We start from the raw sequence: 21,354 nt of genomic DNA, 5'->3' as shown, positions 1-21,354 counted from the left end.
AGCATAGAGATACAAGACATGGACTGTTGGTTGTTGACAATCACAGAGCAGAGACATGCAGCTCCGTGACGGGACATCTGCAAAAGAAAGAACAGAAACATGTTGATTCAATATGTTTTTATTTATTTAAACAAAGCTGAATAATTTCATAAAGCAGGTGTACGCTGTAGTTTCATCAAAAATTCATAGAAAAGCTTCCCATGCACTGAAAAAAAAGAAGATGCAAAAAGAAGTTAATTTATTTTATGTGTAAAAAGTGACAAAATAAACATGTCATGTTTTGGTCAAAGGGCCATCGTCAGCACAAAGTGTAAATCTAGAAACACAAATAAATGATACAACCATTGAGGAAGACCAAGCAGGAGATGACAAGTGATGAGCATGAGGAGTCCTACATGAAGCCGTGAGCCACTGACCTGAGAGCACAAAATACAGGAAGTGCATTCATATGTGTGCATCTCTGGTACATCAAATCTGATGAGCATTAAAACCTTTTTCTGAATGAAAATATTGGAGAGTTATCTTTGAAAGAATTTAATTTGCACTTTTTTGTGTGTTTGTTGGTGAACACACTAAAATATGAATCATAAGAGTCTTTATAATGCACATATCCTGGTTTCTGGTTTCTTGTTAACAAGTGAACCAAACTGCAAGTTGACAAGTAAAATGTCTGACATTTTAATAAACACTTGGTCCAATCAGCTGTAATCAGAATACAAAGGAGGTTTAAATATGCTTTTATTCCTTTCAAGACAGTTATAGCACCTGTAAACTTCTAATTTCACATATTTGTAGCTGATAAATTGATAACTGTTTTGGTTAATGAATAATTTAGTTTTACATGTAAATAAATCATGAAACACCAAGAGGCGCTGCAGAAAGAGGTTAACAACAATTGACAACAACACAGTCTGGATGTGTCCACTCACCTAGAAGATCCATGTGCATTCATTTTGTACCTTTTTGTAATCTGCACAGAAGAACTGTGTTGAGAACGAATGGCCATCTGTAGGTTTCAGGAAGAAATAGTGCGTTTGTTGGGGACTATTTTCAGCAGCGGATTAAACCGCATTTTAAGGCGTTAGTGAGTACTTCCAGCAGCAGGACTGTGTGTACGGCATCGGGTCAACAAAAATCGACATCGTGTGCGTGATCATGGTACTGAAGGAAGATGTTCACCACTGTCAGCCATGACACACTTGGATACACACTTAGAATCTGTAGTATGACAGAAAATACAGTTTTTATTTAATAATATCTTCAAATATGAACTTAACTTTGTGCCCTGGTTGAACCTCGTCTTTCGTGTGTTGCAGATCTCCTCCATGGAGAAGAACCTGAAGAGCATCGAGCACGAGAACAAGATGATCGAGGAGCAGAACGAGGCTCTGTTCATGGAGCTGTCTGGTCTGAGCCGCGCCCTCATCCGCAGCCTGGCTAACATCCGCCTGCCACACATGGTGAGTGGCTGTCCGCACGCACGCAAAACACACGCACACACACAAACACACACTTCTTTGATTGATTAGACACATTTGTTTTGGAGGTGAATCTGGTGCGTTGAAAGCACACGGCCCCTCGTTTGTCCTGCTCCTCTCAGCTGAGATTGGTTGTCGTTTGCACCACAGCAGGAGCCAATCACTGAGCAGAACTTCGACAGCTACGTGAGCACCCTGACTGATATGTACACCAACAAGGACTGCTTCCAGAGCCCCGAGAACAAGGCTCTGCTGGAGAGCATCAACAAAGCTGTGAAGGGCATCAAAGTCTGAGGCTCGGCACACAAAACGGAGCGAAAGCAAACTGTCCTGAAGTGCAGAGAGCGTGATGGAGATGGAGAGACGAAGGAGAGATGTTGAAATACTCTACAATATATTGAAATATGATTCAAAAACAAACAAAAAAAGGGAATTCAGGTTATTTAAATAAACGGCAACTTAAAAAGAATCAACCCAGGGAGCACTCTGTTGAAGAAAAGTGACGCGGACCAAAATCCACACCATGCTGCTGCTGGGATTCGGAGGAGGAAACAGATCCTTCAGTCAGGATGGATGGAAAAGAAGATTAATGTTACTACAAACTGTATCTGGGGGTTTTAATATGCTGTATGTTTACCTGTTGTCTCTTCTGTGTCCTTAACTGTTTTTGGAGAGGGTTTCATCGTTGCGCGGCCGATCGTTTTTTTTCGCGCTTCACTGCGGCTGAAACTCGGAGGAAGGGCGGGAACACTTGCAGGAAACCCGGAGACAGGAAGTGGAGGACGAGCCGGACTCCCGCCGCTGTCCCGTAGCATTCACTGTGGCGAGCGTGTGCGTTCACTAGCTCTGAAAAAAAGCCCTCTGATCCGCGACCACACACACACTCCAGCAATATGAAGCATGCACCAAACTGAATGTGTGTTTGCTTTGTGGTGTTACTGCAGCAAGGACATCACCGGAGGGAAAAGAAATCTTCACGCAAGGTCATGAGACAGATCCAGGAACAGCTGATATCATGTTTTAAAAAGCAGCAGTTTAACCCCCCCTTCCCCTCTTCTTTTTTTTTCTTTTTTTTTTTTTTAACTGAAATGATAATAGTAATAGTGTGCACACATTTCACATTCAGTTAGTCATATCAATAGTATTTATCAACATAGGACTTGCACTTCATTTCAATGAATAGTTTTGTGGTACAATAATTATTGTTATATATGAATTATTTAAACTTGTGAACTTTTAAATTGTAACTTATTGCCATTTATGTTATTGAGGTTTATTTATTTGAAGCAATCTATTTATTAACTTTGTTTTGTAAAACACACAAAAGAAATTGCATCTTTGCTGATGATCGTGGTCACAAAGCGATTTTCAGATGTCTTACGTCAATATTTTAAGAATCTACAGTATATAGATAACTGACAAGGCATATTTTGTTTTGGAGTACTTTTTAAAAGCCTTTTTAAGTGCAGATGTTTTATAACAACGACAATTTTTTTGATAATTTTACAACAACAACAAAAAATTATTTTTTTGGGGGTTCTTCTTGTTTTCCTCCCGTTTGTTTGCGTTCTTTCTGTTCCTGCTACATTCAAACTCCCACTGCTGAGAAGAAAAACAAGAAAGTATGTATTTATTATTTATTTAATATGAAAGAAATTGACTGATATGGCTGTATATTTATTTTGTTATTTATGTGCGTGATGTGACGGTTGAGTCTGAGTAGTCTTAAAGCTCCACTGCTAATATTTAAATAAAGAAACAAAATCAATACAAATACTGTTTGATTGCTGAGGCGTATACCGCGGCATACCAGCAGCTGATTGTAAAAATAACCCAACAAAAGCAATCACTGTCCTGTTGCTATCCGGTCTCTGCCTGTTTGCTTTTGTCAGGTGAAAAAGATAAAACAATTGTTGGAAAATGTTACCTCTCCCAAGCGCTTTGTAGCGGCCAGCACTGGCTCACCCAGAACCTCTGTGATGTACCATGGCTGCTTAACGAATACTTTTTGATTCTCCTTTATTCTTGACATCAGTACAATGGTACATGTATGGAGCTCTATTCCAGCAGTGTTTTAGTCTGGATGTATGGGTCTAAAACACACACACACACACACACACACACACACACACACACACACACACACACACACACACACACACACACACACACACACACACACACGCACGCACGCACGCACGCACACACGCACACAGCGACATATCCAACCCTCGAGGATACTGTAGGACGGCCTCCTTTGACGAACTTCTATCAGATAAACATACACACCCTTGTAGCCTTACTCTAGATTTTAATTTTTTGATGCACAAAGTGCCACTGACAAAAAAAAAAAAAGGAAAAAAAAGAAGAAGAGAACTCACTTTCTTTCCTGATTCTTCACATTTCTGCAATGTAACAATGTCTGGTCCCGAGAAGACCACGGCATCGAGAGAGTGGTGATTGTTTCAGATGCCTTTATTTCTCTGCCAAGATGGCCATAAGTACACTATATATACATTCTGTATAAATAGATTTTAAAGATGCTATATATATGAATATAAACATACATATATTTTTCCAGTGTAATTGTTGACTTGCTCTTCTTCTTCTCTTGTATTACGTTATCAAAGGATCACTTGCTGTGTAGAAGAGATGTGAGGGGGCGTTATCAATAGGAGGCAGTTACACCTTATTGAATATCACTAAGACCTGCTCAACTGTGGCTTTAAACATACCATGCAGTCAAGCTGGAGGCAAAGTAGGCATTGTTGATGATACAGTACAATACTTTGGAAGTGTTCTCATAGGGTTCCTTTTGTTTTCTTTCCTTTACTTGTCTGTCCTTGATCCAGAAATGTAAAAAAAAACACCTACTGTATGTTGTACTACTGAATCTGAGAAATGACTGTCAATTTGAAACTAGATGGTTGGCTCTTTGTTCCTAAGTGTCATGTAAGTTCATGTATAGTAAAAAAAAAAAAAAACAACAACAACAAAAAAAAAGATATTGATGCCTCTGAATAATGTTCTGCACATAGTGTTAGCGGCATTGTGCAGTTATTGTATTCTTAATGGTGAAGGCCTGCTCGCTGTGAGCTCTCTAATGTCCAAACAAGCAAGTAGGAGACTTTAGTGTAACTTGCCTTTGAGTGATGCGTCGCAGCTGCTGTGGTGTACAGTAAGATTACCCTTGTGTAACTCTGATGTCAAAGGCATGTTGTAAATGTGCTTTTAGCCAATGTAGAATGAAACTCCTTCGTGCACTTTCTGAATAACTGTTGAAAATGCCAGCATTTGAGTCTCGACTTGTGAGAACCCCAATAGATCACGGGCAATAGCGTTTGTCCCGACTGTTTGTTGCTGTTCACGTAGAAAACCACCTGAACGGATGGAGAGATGTCTGTTTGATTCAGGGGGGGTTCAAAAATGTATTTAAAAGAAAAGAAAAAGAAAAGAGGAAGTGTTACTTTCTTTTCCAAACGAAAACCAAAAGAGATTGACAGGAAGCAGAGTTTGGTTCTCAGGTGACCGGGGAGCGCTGCTAAAGCAGAACAGAGCAATGCCATAGGTCAGCCAGTCAGCTGAGGCTAGAGGCGTTAGCAGCGGCTGGATCAAGGCCTCGTGTGAAATGAGATGAGTGTGTGGGAGTGGGAAATTGATTTGCCAGGCTACACAATCTCCCCTTTGTTTTAGGAGGAGGCGTTTGTTGCATAAATACATGTCTGTCATTCAAAAGAATGTCAAAGCTTTTTATGACTTTTAATCCCCCCCCTCCCCCCCAACCCTGCACCACCACCACCACCCCCTCCTCCCCCTCCTGCTCTTCATGTTCTGTGTAACTTTTCCTCAGGAAAGATAGTTTGGATGCATTTGGTTAACAAAGTAGCGTTTTCTTCCTCCCGAAATGCACGAGAGTACTACCCGAGTTTTAAGACTGTGAATATTCTCCTAACTTATTTGATATGGCATGACCCCTTTTAAACTGCTTGATGAAATTGTCTACTGAGGTATGTAAATTAATAACACTGAGGCCATGAAAGAATAGCATTTAAAAAAAAATGTCAGCTGACAAAGCGAACGCAGCCCACGGTCGGTTGTGCGCCCACGCACTGTATGTTTTCTTATTTACATAAAAGTACTGAGTGATGTGGAGACGAGTTTTATTATCCGGAATCGCAAAGGAACAACAAACTGGTCAGAGCTCAGTTTCCCCAGAGCGCCTGGGATGAAAATGAATTTTAGCGGAATTAAACTTTCAGGGAAAACAGTCCGCACCAAAATCCAGCTGTGTGTTAAATGGGGAGGGAGAAGGTGACGCGTGCACACACACACACGCACACACACACACACACACACTCACACTCACACACACACACACACGCACACACGCACACACACACACTCACACTCACACACACGCACACACACACACGCGCACACGCACACACACACACACACTCACACTCACACACACACACTCACACACACACACACACACACACACACACACACACACACACACACACACACACACACACACACAGCACTGAAATACAACTCACGAGAAAGAAATGTCAAGCTGAGTGGCACTTTTTCATCAAGCTGAGCAAAACCAAAAGACCCCTCCCCTGCCCCCCCTCCTCCCCTCCCCTCACCTCCTCCTTCCCCCGCCGCTGTAGTTTCAAGCTGTGTGGTCTTATCATGTGTGCCTTTCTCACTCCGCTCATTTCAACATAGGATATGTTTACACCTGGTTCAAATACTGCTGAAAACATTTGGTCTGGATCTAGATGTCTTATTTTAGGAGGGGGGCGGGGGGGGGGGGGTTAGCTGGAGGGGTAGTTGTGGGGTGGTTGGGGGAGGGGGTTACTCTGTAAAATAAAATGTGTCTTTTACATACAGGCAGAGGCCACTCTGTAACGGAGATAATACAAAAACAACAAGCTTTTGTTAGGCGAAAGAAACTGTGATCTCATGTTGTCTATTCAGGTACCAAACTGCATGGACAGTTTCTGTGAAGGAATCTGAAGAACATCATCATCATCATCATCATCGTTCATCCCTAGATAATGCATCAGTGTGCAGGGCATTATTTTGAAACAAGTTGAAGTCTCTGTACATATTTGTATTAAGAGGAAACAGTGTTATTGTTGTTGTATTGAAGACAAGTTGAAAAATGGTTTAAAAAAAAAGACAAAAAAAGACAAAAAAAGGATAGTTTGTGACAAAGAAAAAAAAATCCACAGCCAAGGGTTGTCCTGCTAGCACATTTTTACAGAGATGAGCTATTTTTACTGGTGATTTTCTAGGCATTGATATTGATATCCTTTTAAAAAAGTACAAAACTTCCAAAATTACAAGCACTTCCACAACAATAGATTGTAAGGTAATTTTTGTTACTTTTGTAGATGTGGTTGTTCCTTTGCTACTGCACCATTTTGTAAAGTGGGACAGGCCTTGGCTGTGTGTCCTCGGGGTCTCATGTTTTTGTTAATGTTTTGTTTTTTTCTTCTTTTTTGGGGAGGGGCGGGGGGTGAAACACTGTAGATGGGCTGAATTCGTGACTGTGCGTTTGTGTACTTGTGTACATGTTCCCCTGTTCCTGTGTCAGTGTTATAAAGCAGAGAAGTGATGTCAGTTATTGTGGGGGTATGAACCATTTTAAATGTTCTCTATGAAAAACACAAATAAAGACTCATAGACAAGTGTGACTCTGTGATATCAGTGTGTGTGTGTGTGTGTGTGTGTGTGTGTGTGTGTGTGTGTGTGTGTGTGTGTGTGTGTGTGTGTGTGTGTGTGCACGTGCGCTCTTGTACATTTTTCTCTTTTCAAACCACAGACTTGCTTTTAGGGTTCAGATTAAAGTCAGGTTTACATCAGGCTTAGGGTAAATTAGGGTTAGGTGTTTAGTTGAGGGTTAAAATGTTCAAAAATGCATTATGTCAGTGGAGGTCCCCACAAGGATAGAAGTACAAACACGTGTTTGTATATATATCTTTGTGTCTTTCAGTTTGAAACCATTGTAATAAGGACATTTCTGCATTGTGACTGCTCTTCTCAACCTTAAATTGTCCGGTCAGGATGAATAAAAGTGTTGGGGTTACGAATGTAGCTGCCACATACAGTGTGTGTCCACTTGTCCTCCTCATGTTGTGGGGACATAAAGCACACAGTCACATTGTGGGGACTCTCTTCCTGTATGAGGACAAAAAGGAAACCCCTGCAACAGAGATGAGTAATTTCAGTGTGAAGACTTGGTTAGTGAACATAGTGTCCATTTAGTGTTTTGAGTTTTAAAATATGACAGGGTCCAAAGGTATCCAAAGGGGCTGGTCCTCACTATGAGCATAACTTTAAATGAGCACTTTAAAATGTTATAATAAGTGTTAATGTCATGTTTAAGTTATGGAAATTTAGTTATAATGGATGAGCTTAAGGGTTCAAGTCAAGGGAATGCATTTGTCAACAAGGGTCCTCACAAGTATAGAAATACATGTTTCTGTGTGTGTGTCAGAGAGAAATTATTCATCTTGCATTGTAATAAAACCACAGTTTTTGAATAAACAACCTGTATGTGAATGATACTGTATGTCCGTACACACATGCATGGTCAGTCAGTCACAACACACACTTGCCTTTCTGACTGGTGAACAAAATGGGGGACATCAGTTTGGTATTAATGTGTAGTTACATGTAGTTTTTATGCTGAGCAGTACTGACATCTGGTGGACCATTTAGTAAACCCACGTATTGTGTAAACTCACTAACAACCAGTGTTTATTAAAGAACCTGCAAGAATAAACAAGACAACTGTAAGATTTCTACATACATTATTTTTAGTATTTACATTTTCGTGGCAGTTATGGACAAAATCCACAGAACTACTGACATCCAACCTTACTGGAATCCAACAAAAAGTTCATTACATCCTTCTGAAAAAGTAAATTTATGACCAACAATTATGATTAACCCCCTCCCCTCCACACACACACACACACACACACACACACACACACACACACACACACACACACACACACACACACACACACACACACACACACACACACACACACACACATCCTATGTAGATGCAAGACCCCCAGACTGAAAAAGAAAATCCTTTGTCGTTGATTTGCATCTGGTTGTAGTTGTTTTGTTGTTTGTTTGTCTCTTTGCAGTCATTCTGTGTTTCTCTGCGGTCTTTTTTTGTGTTTCATTTTAGTTGCTTTGTGTCTCTGTGTATTTTTTTTTTATTGACTTTCCAATAAGAAATGTTAACAACCACATCAAGGAGAGACTCTGGCCTGTGTTCAGGAGGCCCGCTCCGGAACAACGTTATAAAAAACTAATATTTACAGGATAACAGGGACAATTCAATTACCAGATGGAGGGTTCACCCCTCTGTGGAAGACTGCATGGGAGAATAGTGCAACAATCTAAGAATAATGTTCCTCAGTGTAACATTGCAAAGATTTGGTGATTTTTATGGTACGTAATATCATTAAAAGATGCAGATAATCCAGAGAAATCACTGTACGCATTGGATGGTAATGATCTTTGGACCCTCAGATGGTAGTGCATTAAAAACAGACACAAATCTGTAGTGGAAATCACTGCATGGGCTCAGAAACACTTCTGAAAACCATTGGCTGAGAACACAGTTCGCCACTGCAACCACAAATGCAGGTTAAGACTTTACCATGCAAAGAAGAAACCAGATGTGAACATTATCCAGGAACACTTCCACCTTCTTTGGGCCATTGCTGATTGAAGATGGTGGACTGTGCTTTGGTCTGACAAATCAAAATTTGAAATTCTTTTTGGACATCGTTCTGTTACATTTTACGTCTCAAGTTTTTGGGAAACACGAGCATATTGAGTTATGAAGAAAGATTACAACTGAAATTATAGCTAAACATCCAACAGGAAATTAACCTCCACGGCCTTCACTATCCTGTAGAGGTCAGCAACTTCACAACACATGAACTCATCTGAGCTTTCAGAAAATGTCCGTCCGATGTGGCTAATTTTAACACAATAGTTGTCTGCACAACCCGATTTGAAAGCACCAGGTGAAAGTGATATTGGAATACAAATATTAAGACTGACATGATGAAATAAAAAGTAAATGTGAAGTAGGCTATTTGATGAAAAGATTCATTATAAACAAAAAAGTATCACGAAACTGAAAACAAAAATAAAAATGTCTATCGGGAAATGTCAATGTAAAATAAAACCTGACTTTAGAAAAGGGCATTTAGATCTCAAATGAATTATTCAATCATTTGTTGGATTATTTATAGGCTTGTATTGACTTTCACACAGTTAATTCACATGATTATTTATTTCACACTGCTGACATATTTCATGGTGTTGATATTCAACACTTTAGGTTTTCTTAGGCTCATATAACCGCTGACTTAGCAGGCTATTATCCTACAAAAGGGATAAAAGCCCATGAGAACTCAGTTACTAACAAAGCTTATTCAATTAAATGATTGATTACAGCACAATTGGCGAGAGTTGGTTTTTCCGGGTAATCAGAGAGGCTTATCAGCTGCTGTCACGTGGTAAAAGAGCTCCACGGAGGTGCACAGACCTGACGAAGGACAAAGCTTTGGTGGACATTTCCTGCCACGTCAACATTTTTGTTGGATCGTTCGTAGGGCTAATATATACCTTTTCACATTAGAGTTAACTGTCAGTTTTCAGCCACATCTGGACATTTCCCGTTTCGGAGTGCAGAAAGTAGGCCATCCTCCTCCGGCCGTTCTTCTGCGTGCTGACGTCTGACGTCAGAGCGTCAGCTGGCCGAATGTTTACATCCAGCAGTGTGTGTTTCTGACTGGATCTCCCAAACAACAAAAGCCTGAACACAAGGAAACCCGCAAAGACAGAGACTATCAGCCGGAATTTCAACAAGGTACACCGTTAACGTTGTCGGGGCTGGCCGCGGAGGCTCCGGGCGGCTCGGCTCGGCTCGGCTCGGCTCGGCTCCACCAGCAGCGGTTAGCTGGTGTCATTCTTCTCTCGATTTTTCTTCTCTTCCACCGAAGACGAAAATGCGGTTCTTTTCTGCTCGTGTTGACCTTGTCGTTGCGTGACAGTCAGCCACGGATGTATTGTGTGTTTGTAGCTGTTTGTGCCAGGTGATTGTTGAATGAAAAGAGCTCGAATATTGATGTTTCATCGAAATAGGATCACATAAGTGGCGCAAATAGCCCCCGCAAGCAGCAGCAGCCGCGTGCAGGCTGCATGAATGCGCTGAAATGAAACCTGCTGGAGTTGCAGGTCCGACCGGACTTTGGACCGTCCGTCGAATCCGAGTCGAGACCAGAACAGCCGTGTTAGTTAATTCACTGACTCAGCAGATGAACTGCGAAGCTGAATTGGCACTGTTTTGCAGGAAGTGTACCCTACTAGCCTACTAAACCACTTAGTGGGAGACAGATTGGAGTTACAGCGCCCTCCTGCGGTCATCGGTGCTCGCAGCCTGAAAAGGCAGACTGGTATTATCACTGTGGCAATATTTCATCGTGGACCTCTCTCTTTGTTCATTTAGTGGTTCAACTTCCTTTTCAACTCAGCTCAAGTGTCATCAAAGGCAGGAGGTCCAGTAATTTTAAATGCTGGCGAGCCTTTGTTCTTTTCCAGCCTTACGACTGTGGCCGGTGTTTGTGATCTCTGTCCGGTGTTTGTGATCTCTGTCCTCTGGCTCTGCCCTCTGGTGTTGTTTTTAACAGCCCTGAAGGCACAGACGTGTTCACACCTACGGCTGTATTCTGCTGCCTGAGGCCTGGTGTGGGCCTGTGGTTGGGTTCAGGCTTATTGGTGTCGCATGTGGACGCATTTCCAACACGTAACCACTATTTTGAGCTGTTTAATTAGACATATATGACCAAGACAGGCTGCGGTTGTCTGGGAGTTTATCCAAGTTGTGCACATTTAAAGTTAAGGCTGGGCATTTGGACAAAAAAAAACGAACTTAAATTATTTCGGTTTAATGGATGAATCATGACCTCAATTGTTTTTTCATGACTAAATTTGATTCAAAAAAATAGCTTTACTTTATTAAAACTTTCTTTTCCCACTAAAGAGAACTACTGAATGTGCATTACTAGTAAAAGAAAATCACCACCGGAGAGCGTGGACGGATTAGTAAATGGGCCTACCAGGCACAAACCCCTGATCTTCTTAAATATCCCACAAAACCAGAAAAATGAGACATATTACAACCAAAATGAAACACAGAACGACCAAAATGCAGCTAAAAATGAGACAAAATGAACACATTAAAATGCAAAGTGACCACAAAGAGACCTATAATGACTGCAAGAGATGCAAAATATTTGCAAGTTGGAGGCGAGTCTGGGCGTTGTGCTTTTTTTTGTGGGAAGTGTGTGTGTGTGTGGGGGGGTGGGGTTGTTTCTTAATCTGTACATGATAACGAGGCTTTTATCCCTTTCTACTATGTCCCTTTAGACATAGTAAACAACAAATAACAATAACAACAGATCAGCTGTGCGGCAAGTAGCAGCACTTATAAGATGTAACGGTCCATTATATGTTAAACTAAAAAAAGTTGATAATAATATTACAAGAGACGAACTAGTGGCATTTTTGTGCTTTTTTTTTCTCAAGTAACAACTAATGAACATTGGCCTGCGCATGAGACCATATTTGTCTTAACAGGAAGCACATATCTGTTTTTCATTATTTAAATGTAATCTTTCAAATCTATGGATTTAATACAATATATTGCTCAACCCTATTTTAAATGATAACAAATGGATAAGAAGCATTTGGGGGCTGCCGCTGGCGCTTGTTTTCAATATAGAATAGTCTGCTAATTATCGTTAAGCCATGATGTCAAAAAAAAGTTTTTAAAAAAAAGGACATTACAGTTCCTTAAAGAAACACAAAATTTACTAAGAAAAATGTCACATCCCCAATTTGGTGGACTTTATCCAGAGACTATTTGTGTTCTGTGTTTTCTTTCTTTCAGCTCTGTGTGTGTGAGAGAGTTGTTGAATTCAGGTTCAGGGAGTCTAACACTGTTTTATGTGCAGCACTGCTTCATGTACACTTGTTTCTTTGGCACAGTGGATCTGAACTGTGCCTCTCTTTGCCTCCAGTCAGGATGGGTGGAGCTGTGAGTGCCGGTGAGGACAACGACGACTTGATTGACAACCTGAAGGAGGCGTACTACATCCGCTCCGACCTGGTGGAGCGGGCTTTTCGAGCCATCGACCGGGCTGACTATTATCTGGATGAATACCGGGACAACGCGTACAAGGTGAGCAACATGAATGTCTTCAGGATCAGCCAATCGGGGTCCAAAGAAATGAAATGGTGGGAAATATATTCTGTTGATGGTCATTAGGACTTGGCATGGCGGCACGGAAACATCCACCTGTCTGCTCCGTGTATCTACTCGGAGGTGATGGAGGCTTTGGATCTCCACCCTGGACTCTCCTTCCTCAACCTCGGCAGTGGGACCGGCTACCTCAGCACCATGGTCGGCCTCATACTGGGTACGTTCCTACATCGTCATCATTTCTTGCTAGAAACAATCATCATGGCTCCCCACCGCCCTCCTCACTCCCCGTGACTTCTTATTGTTCTCCAATAATTTGACATTCAAATTTGATGTTTCTCTGCTCAAGTTTCAGGTCCGTAGTTGTACACTGAGTAGGTGCAAATTTACACATACCCGGGCTCACAAAAATGTTCCTAACGCAGGTGCTGATGGTGATTAAGCAATCTAACTTTCTGAATACTGGGAAGTCCCATGAAAATGATTGCCTCCCCCTCCTCCGTGCACATCATGCTGCTGCAGTCTCCGAACTTTCTGATCACTTCTTGGCAATCTGGCACCATTTAAAGTACGCTGAACTAGCTATGAGCAGTTCCTGTTTGCAGTGTACCAACATACTCGTCTCTTCGATACAGAAGAAAACCTACAAACATGATGATTCTCTCCAAATAAAAGGTGCATCTTTTCTGTGTTGTCTCAGCAGATTTATGGATTTTGTTTTTGTTTGTTTACGGTGGACATAAATATAGATTTCATCTGAATCTAAAGTATGTTGCATGTTCAGATTTGAGTTACACCTCAAAAAGGAAATACTGCTTTTTATTTCAAAGAAATCAGCAATCAGTTGTTCAGGGTTTTAAAGTACCTTAAATGCCAACATATCACTGCTGCAACCGCTCCCATGTTCGTAACGGGGACAAATCAGAAGGTCGTACTGCACTCACTAACGTTCATTATTCTTAGAGCACTGGTGTGCAACTGTCCCTTTTACGTCACACGGTATCTTTGCCTCCCGTCTTTCCCTCTTTCCTCCCAGTACTGAAACCTCTGGTTCTGGTATGACAATGTAAACATGTAGCAGAGTGAAGGTCACCGGTGAAAACCTGCCGACGGATGTCATATTGGTTCAAATTCTCGTTGGTTCAAAGAGAAAAAAGTCGATTAAAAGTGTTTGGATTCTTTTTGTTTCAGATGTTTTGCATTTTGCTTACCAGTTAGTTATGACTGTTATCAATAATGATGCAAGAGTCTGCAAGCTTGACGAGCTCACCCCTCTCCCTCCTCCCCCTCTTCTATTGGGAGCTACATGTTCATTGATCCTAAATCCTGGTTCTCCCTTCACTCCTGAAAGACTTCAAGTTGCTAATTGTTCACCACAATTCAGAAACTGAATCGCTGCGTAAAGATGGAGAAGTGACAACTAATATTTGATTTTGCATATGAAACAGTGCTGGCAGAGAGGCGAACACTGGAGCTGCCAGAGCTTTGTGTCTGTCAGATTTGCAGCATTTTGAATCATCCAATCAGAATGTAGAATGAACACATCCATGAGGTGTTGCAGCTGGTCGGTCCGGTTCATATTTGAGGACACCAATGTACCAAGAGTCACGTCTGTAATGTTACGAAAAAAAAAATACAACAGGTCAAATGGTTCCATCAGTGCAAAAAGGCCGCGCCTACTACCTAGTGGTAGCCAATAGCAGTTCGGATTATTCAAGTCAAGTCAGTGTCATCTATATAGCAGCATAATTCACCTCAGGGCATCTCTATGATGTTGTGAAGACATGACAACATCATGGAGAGACACACACAGAATATCAATAGTTCCCACGTGATAGGAGAGCAGAGAGAGAAAAGAACAGCATAGTGAGACAACAAACAATCAACCCCGGGCAGGTTGGAGGTGCCGCTATCATTATCATTAAACAAATGACACTATTTTTTAATAAGGTGGTGTTTCAAATTTACTAGATTCAAGAAAAAAATGGAGAATAAGAAGTGAAAAATAGCATCAGTTCAATGTTTATATTTTTGCTGTATCAGCGCCTGGAAGTTTTGACGGCCCGATGTGCACATGTAGCCTAAGTTTGGTTGGAATAAAGCGTCGCATTTGAACAGGACAAAACATGAATGCACACACTTTTTAAAGGAAAATAAAAATGCAGTCATTTTTAACCGACTGTGATCCTGATGTGTTGATGTTGTGATTAATGCAGAGTTTAAGCACACACACAACGTAGTGTGTACATCTGCTGTAACAAACACATCTCTGTGTCTGTGTACGTGTGCTGATTAAAAACTGTGCTTCACTGTTTCAGGACCGTTCGGCGTGAACCACGGGATCGAGCTGCACGCCGATGTGATCGAGTACGCCTACCAGAAGCTCGACTCCTTCATCAAAACCAGCGACAGCTTCGACAAGTACGTCAACAGACGCGCTGCTGACATGTGGTGTGTTATTTAGTCACGCTTCCCTCGTCGTTCATCGCTCCCGTGTCTCTCCAGGTTTGAGTTCTGCGAGCCGTCCTTCGTGGCGGGTAACTGTCTGGAGATCCCTCCAGAGAGCCGTCAGTACGACCGGGTGTACTGCGGGGCCGGCGTGCAGAAGGAACACGAGGACTACATGAAGAACCTGCTGAAAGTGGGGGGCATCCTGGTGATGCCTCTCGAGGAAAAGGTTTGTGTTCGGTCCGAGAGGCTCAGAGCGCTTTAACGCTCCGGTTCAATGGGTTCCACACGTTTTTGTGAGGACCGGTACGTGCAGATTTCCCGTATGGACCTGAAACTTGAGCAGAGAGCGCATATCCGTTTTTTTTCTAATCCGAAAAAACAGCAACGGAGACCCTTGAAATGCTTTCAGTGACATTCACGCTTCAAGAGAGGCAGAACATCTCCGTCAAAGACTGAAGAAGGCTCGTCAGGTCAGGAGACGCCAAGTTGGAGGTTTTTTGGACCTTGTTTCACACCGTGAATTCGTCCCCCAGAGTCAGACTGTCAACATCGAGTTCCACTGGGATCTTCTGAGGCGTCTGAGGGGAAACATTCGCTGCAAACCACCTGAACTGGGGCGCCATGGCAACGGGGTTCTCCAACATGAGAACGTGCCCGCTTACATCGCCGCTGCTCGCTGGATCTGTCTCCCTGCGACTTCTTTCTCTTCCCCAAAAATTGCATGTGCGTTCTTTGCTGAAGTTTCAAGCAGCTTGAAGTTACTGAATGAAATCAGCTAAAAAAATATTCTTTTACACACACAAAACGTTGACAGAAAAAGGACTTTATTCGGTTGTTATTCCCTGCAGTTGACCAAGATCACCCGCACCGGAGTGAACAGCTGGGAGACCAAAAAGATCATCTCTGTGTCCTTCGCCCCTCTGGTGCTGCCGAAATACAGCACAAACGGCAAACCCAAGACCGTCCCACTACGTGAGTCTCATTTCCACCTTTTCTAGTCTTTCTTCTTACTGTTTTTCTTTCCGCCCCGTTGTCTCACTGTTCTCAATTTTTGCAGCCAAGTATGAAGTACGGACGTTACAAGAGCTGGCCCGGATCTGCATCCGCCACACCCTGAGAGTGACCACGGACGGAGGAGACGGCCACTCGCGCGGACGAGGCTCGTCCTTCAGCGTTGGCCGCGGCCTGGCAGTGGCGGGGCTCCACAAGTACGGCCCTCGCTTCAAACGTCGGCGGGTCCACCGGCGCCACTGCAACGCCCTCGTGCTGGCCACCCGACAGGTGGTGGCCAGCAGCGGGATAGGCTCCGCCCCTCTGGACAGCAACAACAACCAGGGAGGAAGAGCTGAGGACGAGGAGGAGGCGGGAGAGAGGGAGGTGAGGCGCCAGATGAGAGGGAGCAGGAGGTCGGGGAGAGGAGCCGCAGGGGTGGTGGTGGTGGAGGAGGAGGAGACGGTGGAGGAGGAGGACGAAGAGGAGGAGCAGGAGGAGGAGGAGGAGGAGAAGGAGACCGGCGAGCTGCTCCGACCGCAGCCGGCCGTGAACGTCCTGAGAGAGCGGATCCTCGGCCTGCCGCTGCCCGAGCCTCTGAAGATGTACCTGCTGTTCTACCGGGAGAAATGAGGCCCGCCGGAGCCGCGGCCAGGTCCCGAGTCAGAGCCCGGAGCTGAAATCCTGCGGTGGCCGACGCCTCTTTCAACCCCACCACCACCACCTGTACGAGGCAGGACAACATATTCTACCGACCCCGGCTCCACCGCGGGTCTCCTCCTCTCTGTCCCCTGCCGCTCAGCCCCTCCATCATCCATCCTCCTTCCTGCTCCCTCTTTCTTCTCCGCCTCCTGCTGCTCTTTACTCGATGTTATTCCCTGACGGTGTAAAGAGTCAGTTCATTTGTCCAGTGGAGGGGGGTGGGGGGGAGGGTCACGCTACTCTGGGACTATTTTAGACAACTCGTATACATTTTGTGCCTCCTTTGAGGTGCAAAGAAACACAAATTGTTGTGTAATACATAAATGAATTCGCTCTACAGCTCTGTGTAACTAATATACAAATGCCTAACAACAGCTCAATGGTCCACGAAGACGACTTACTGGTGCTCGGAGAGGTTGTTTGATCTACAGTCGCAGGCTACACATCAGAACAGAGATCCAACACTGTATCCGTACCGCAGTTAGAGAGTTCAGGCTGGCGGTTTGGGAGCTGGTTGTCCGGACGAGGTGTCGCCTGTTTCCACCTAACGGGGACAAGGAGGAGTTTTACAAAGGAGGAGGTGGAGCGACCTCGTGTGCATTCAAGGATTCAACGATGTGAGAAGAAGTGTATGTTCTTCAGTGATGTTGTAGCTACAGCTCGTGACCAAGATGGTGAGGCAGGTGTGATCATTTCGATTAGTTTCCAAATTAGCAAAATAAAATGGGAGCTTTGCTTTGAGCCCCCTTAGATCATTTAATAAAGGATGATTCCGGTTTGTTTCTGCCTGGTGGATTTCCATAGACCGTGGCGTCACTTATTCCTGAAGAGTGGTTCTGTAGGTTCTGGCTGGCTCTGACTCGTCCATCTTGGCAGTGCCTGACTCGGCCTGACACCCGGCAGAGCGGTGGTTTGTGGTGAAGTTGAGATGAGTTGATAGACTCCGTAGACTCCCATTCAACTTCTCTCCTAAAATTCAATAGTCAAAAGTCAATTTGAGTTATTTCGATGTTCCTAACTAAATTCACTCCTTCTTATTAGTTTTCTGGAGGTCCATCTGAAAATAATCCCTCATTCATGAGAAAATAAAGCCCCAAAAAAGACGTGTTTTGGGGGGGGGGTTCGTTTTGATCGACAGGCCTGTGGTGCAGTCAGGTTACAGCTATCGGTGGGCGGGACGTAGTGTCGTCAGCTCGTCCAAATATGGTCACTTCCTGCTCCAAACCGCTTCAAACTAGCAAAGATGCCGCCTGCCAAAATCCGAACTCGAGGCTTCATAACGGCCGTTCACAAACCGACGGGCGACGTCACTGCTGGTTGCTGCTTGTGTACGGGTTGCAAACTTGAGCCTCAAGTGGCCATTCGAGGAACTGCAGATTTTGGCACATATGTGTCTGTTTCAGTTTTCCGCCTCGAGTCCTGAACTACAAAGCAGGTTCAACAGACCCAGGATATCTTTACGTTATCTGGCTTAACTAAACCCAACAAATGAGATCGCGCTGAGTGGTCACACAAAGCTGGTTAACAACTCGATGTCCACCCAGAGTTTCCTAATCCAGCTCGAAGAGCGTTCACATTAAAGGGGAGGCGTTTGTAGGATCTGCGTTTGTAGCATCTGAGCAATCAGAAACACGGACAAGTGTACTGGCCGCAGAGTGACATATTTTACAAACGAAAAGCAATCAAATAAGAAGTTAAACACATAATCCAGGCTGAAGTCTGCAGCATAGGTTACCATGGCGATGTATCCCATTAAGAAGTGAACCAGCTTTGTAGTCAGAGTTAAAGCTGAAGTTATCTCGCTAACTGCAAATCCAGCTTCAAAGTAAAGCGTGTGTGTTGTGTTTCTACGGCTCATGCTGACTCGGCACTCTCCACCTCCGTTGAAGAGATTCAGGGGGAACGAAGAGTCGCACAAAATCTACCCGTTGGTGGAAATAAACCGGAATTACCCTTTAAAATGATCTGCTTTTCTAAGGCCAAGGGTTGGTCGTCGTTTCAAAGCATTTTAGGAGACCAGTTGTTTGAATAGAAGGTGGGTTTTTCCTTTTTCTATGCATATGTGTCATTGTGTCTGTCGAGCTTTGTCTCCATGGAGATGAGTGACTCAAATCCTTCCCTGTGTATCCAAAGGGCAGTCCCGCCGTTTCTCTCTACATCCCATCAGCTCTCTTAACCAGAAGAGAATGACCATAAAAGATCACGTACTTAACTAATATTCCATTTGACATAAATAAACCAGCATGATAAAAACATGATGATTGACAGCGTGTAGGTTTTCTCTCACTGTGCTCTCATGTTTTGTTTTTTTCTTGTAATAGTTTGATTTTCTTTTCTTTTTTTTTCTAATCGTATGAGACTTGAAGTGGTGTGTACATAAGAAACTATCGTTGTTTTGTGAATCATAAAAAAAACCAACATGATGATACTTTACTGTTGAATAGAAGAAGTATCTTTGATCACATGTTTCTGTTTTGGATTGTAGTTAGATGGGGCATTACCTCTTTGGACTTTTTGCTTTATTCTTTCTTTTTCCTGCTTCCTTCTGTGCCAAACTTAAATTGCATGGACTCTGTTCTGGAGAGGAAACAGCAGATCAACAGCAAGTCGCTCAACTTGAGACAAAAAAGATAAGAATTTGTTGATCATTTCTAAAACACTGCTTTTCTTTCATCATGTAAAGCCTTAGATTTCTCCCAGTTGTATCTGAAGAATGTCTGTGTTGAAGAGCACATGGCAATGCAGAAGCACCCGGCATCAGTGAATGCAGTTCCTTTGATACAATATGGATGTGATGACAATATTAGGAAAATGTGCAGTTTCTATTAGTAAGACACAAAAAGCAGGAGACTTGCATCCCTGCCGAGTCCTGCTGACTGGAACAACATGCTTTTCGGGTTTGGGATCATTTCTGCTGCTGCTGCTGCTGGTTCTGCCTTTGAGTGCTGTATGCAGACCATTCCTTTGTTCGACACCATGTCTGGCTGTTGTGCAGTTGTGCTCCTCTGCTGAATGTATATGATCATAGTGGTTCTTTTTCTCTCTTTTTTTTTTGCACTTAACATAACGTCTTGGTGAGAGTGATTGCTTGTTTTTAAAGTTGAGCTGTATTATTGACTGCTGATAATAAAGTCCATTGTACAAAAGCAAGTCCAGCTGGCAGTGAAGTGAAGTGGTCTTATTAACTGAGGCAGAGGTCATCTTAGCAGAAATCAAATTCATGATGACACCAACGCATAAAAGCAAATTTGTTTGCAAACCAAATCATTTTATTCTCAGTTCATATATTTTTACTTACAAACTAGATTTCTGATTGCAGTGCGAGAATTCTTTTTTACTTGCATAATAAAGACAAACATATCTTGATCAATTTTATGATCCTAGCATGGGTTAAGATGCTCTGTAGTTTAACTGTGTTGTTTATTTGCTCTGTTTAAATTGTGCCTGGCTCATCTGCTCTGTGTAGCCTGATGTTGGCGTAGCTCCACCGACGACAGCGTCAGCCGTCACTGACATTCTAATCTGGAAATCCTGTTAACGTTAAGGTTTGGACAGCCTCTGTAAAATGGGACAATAAAATGTAATCGAATATTTAGTCCAAAATGTCATAAAAATTTTCATACAAGTATGTGGTCCAAAATATCATCAAAATGTCACATTTTAGTATGTGGTCCAAAATATCATCAAAATGTTATACTGCAGCAGAGACGGGGGGAAAAGAAACAAAAAGTAGGGAAGAGCCTTTTACCACCCTGACAAGGAAGTGATGAATCAAGCGCACCTGTGAGCAGGAGGTGGAGCAACCAACAAACAAGAAACATGGAGGAGAACTGAGGAGGAGTGAGAGTGACTGGAAGAGGAACTATTCAAAAGTAGAAATCAGTTTCTGGATTTAGTTGCTCTAGGAAAGAAAGTTTCATGTATTTTTCAAGTAACAGAGCACTGGATTGTCCCAGAACCGGCCGGACTGCTTGGACCTTTTTTGGAGGCTGAGGCCTGGTGGAGCTGAGTGGGTCGCTGGAGCAGGTGGACCGAGCTGAATTTGTGTATATGTATAATATAATAAAAATATCATGCTATAGTAGGTTATCCAAAATATCATCAAAATGTCCCACTATACTATGTGTTCCAAAATATCAAACATTTCATACTATAGTATCATTTTAATTTGATATCTTGAAAATTCTTCTTCTGTCACATTTTTTCCAGTGACTGCAACATATTTTTTCCAGACAGTAACAGATACCTAAATAGGTACTAATCATAATACTTATTGTTTTAGGCAACTGTTACACTGTACATTGTAAACTGTTCCTTATACACTTACTAATTAACTTGCTAAACAACCAGTCAAAACTGCTTTCGCTAAAAGTGCTTTTTTTTTTCCATTGAAAGGTTCAGGTTGTTATTCTC

General features: G+C 42.8%; 2 protein-coding genes across 5 annotated transcripts in view; both read left to right on the top strand.

Annotated features, from left to right (window-relative positions):
* The window catches only part of myt1b (myelin transcription factor 1b), a 44,546-nt gene extending 37,363 nt beyond the window's left edge, over window positions 1–7,183 (top strand). For 3 of the 4 annotated variants that reach the window (XM_069708393.1, XM_069708394.1, XM_069708391.1), the window contains 2 exons: window positions 1,317–1,460; window positions 1,629–7,183. In XM_069708393.1, coding sequence (XP_069564494.1) covers window positions 1,317–1,460; window positions 1,629–1,772 — 288 coding nt within the window. In that variant the 3' untranslated portion in view covers window positions 1,773–7,183. The remainder of the gene's footprint in view (window positions 1–1,316; window positions 1,461–1,628) is intronic. The other variant, XM_069708392.1, reaches the window with a different exon arrangement.
* Window positions 7,184–10,094: 2,911 nt separating this feature from the next.
* Window positions 10,095–20,091, top strand: LOC138626626 (protein-L-isoaspartate O-methyltransferase domain-containing protein 2). Its single transcript, XM_069708390.1, has 7 exons — window positions 10,095–10,404; window positions 12,617–12,777; window positions 12,865–13,015; window positions 15,117–15,219; window positions 15,304–15,475; window positions 16,098–16,221; window positions 16,307–20,091. The coding sequence occupies exons 2-7, from the start codon at window positions 12,622–12,624 to the stop codon at window positions 16,870–16,872; spliced, it is 1,272 nt and encodes a 423-aa protein (XP_069564491.1). The 5' UTR covers window positions 10,095–10,404; window positions 12,617–12,621; the 3' UTR covers window positions 16,873–20,091.
* Window positions 20,092–21,354: the final 1,263 nt, after the last annotated feature.

This window comes from Brachyistius frenatus, unplaced genomic scaffold (genome assembly GCF_029030835.1).
Source record: "Brachyistius frenatus isolate BFR_SWC_R1_liver_20210118 unplaced genomic scaffold, ASM2903083v1 Contig_75, whole genome shotgun sequence".
Classification (NCBI taxonomy): Eukaryota; Metazoa; Chordata; class Actinopteri; family Embiotocidae; genus Brachyistius; species Brachyistius frenatus.
The sequence above is the reverse complement of the archived record's forward strand: the minus strand, read 5'-3'. Positions and strand labels throughout refer to the sequence as shown.

What these genes read in the sequence shown, in the direction of transcription:
- LOC138626626 (XM_069708390.1), top strand. Translation starts at nt 12,622, where the DNA reads ATGGGTGGAGCTGTGAGTGCCGGTGAGGACAACGACGACTTGATTGAC. An exon ending in ACCGGGACAACGCGTACAAG is followed by an intron (nt 12,778 to 12,864) that starts GTGAGCAACATG and finishes GATGGTCATTAG; the next exon opens with GACTTGGCATGGCGGCACGG. An exon ending in ACCAGCGACAGCTTCGACAA is followed by an intron (nt 15,220 to 15,303) that starts GTACGTCAACAG and finishes GTGTCTCTCCAG; the next exon opens with GTTTGAGTTCTGCGAGCCGT.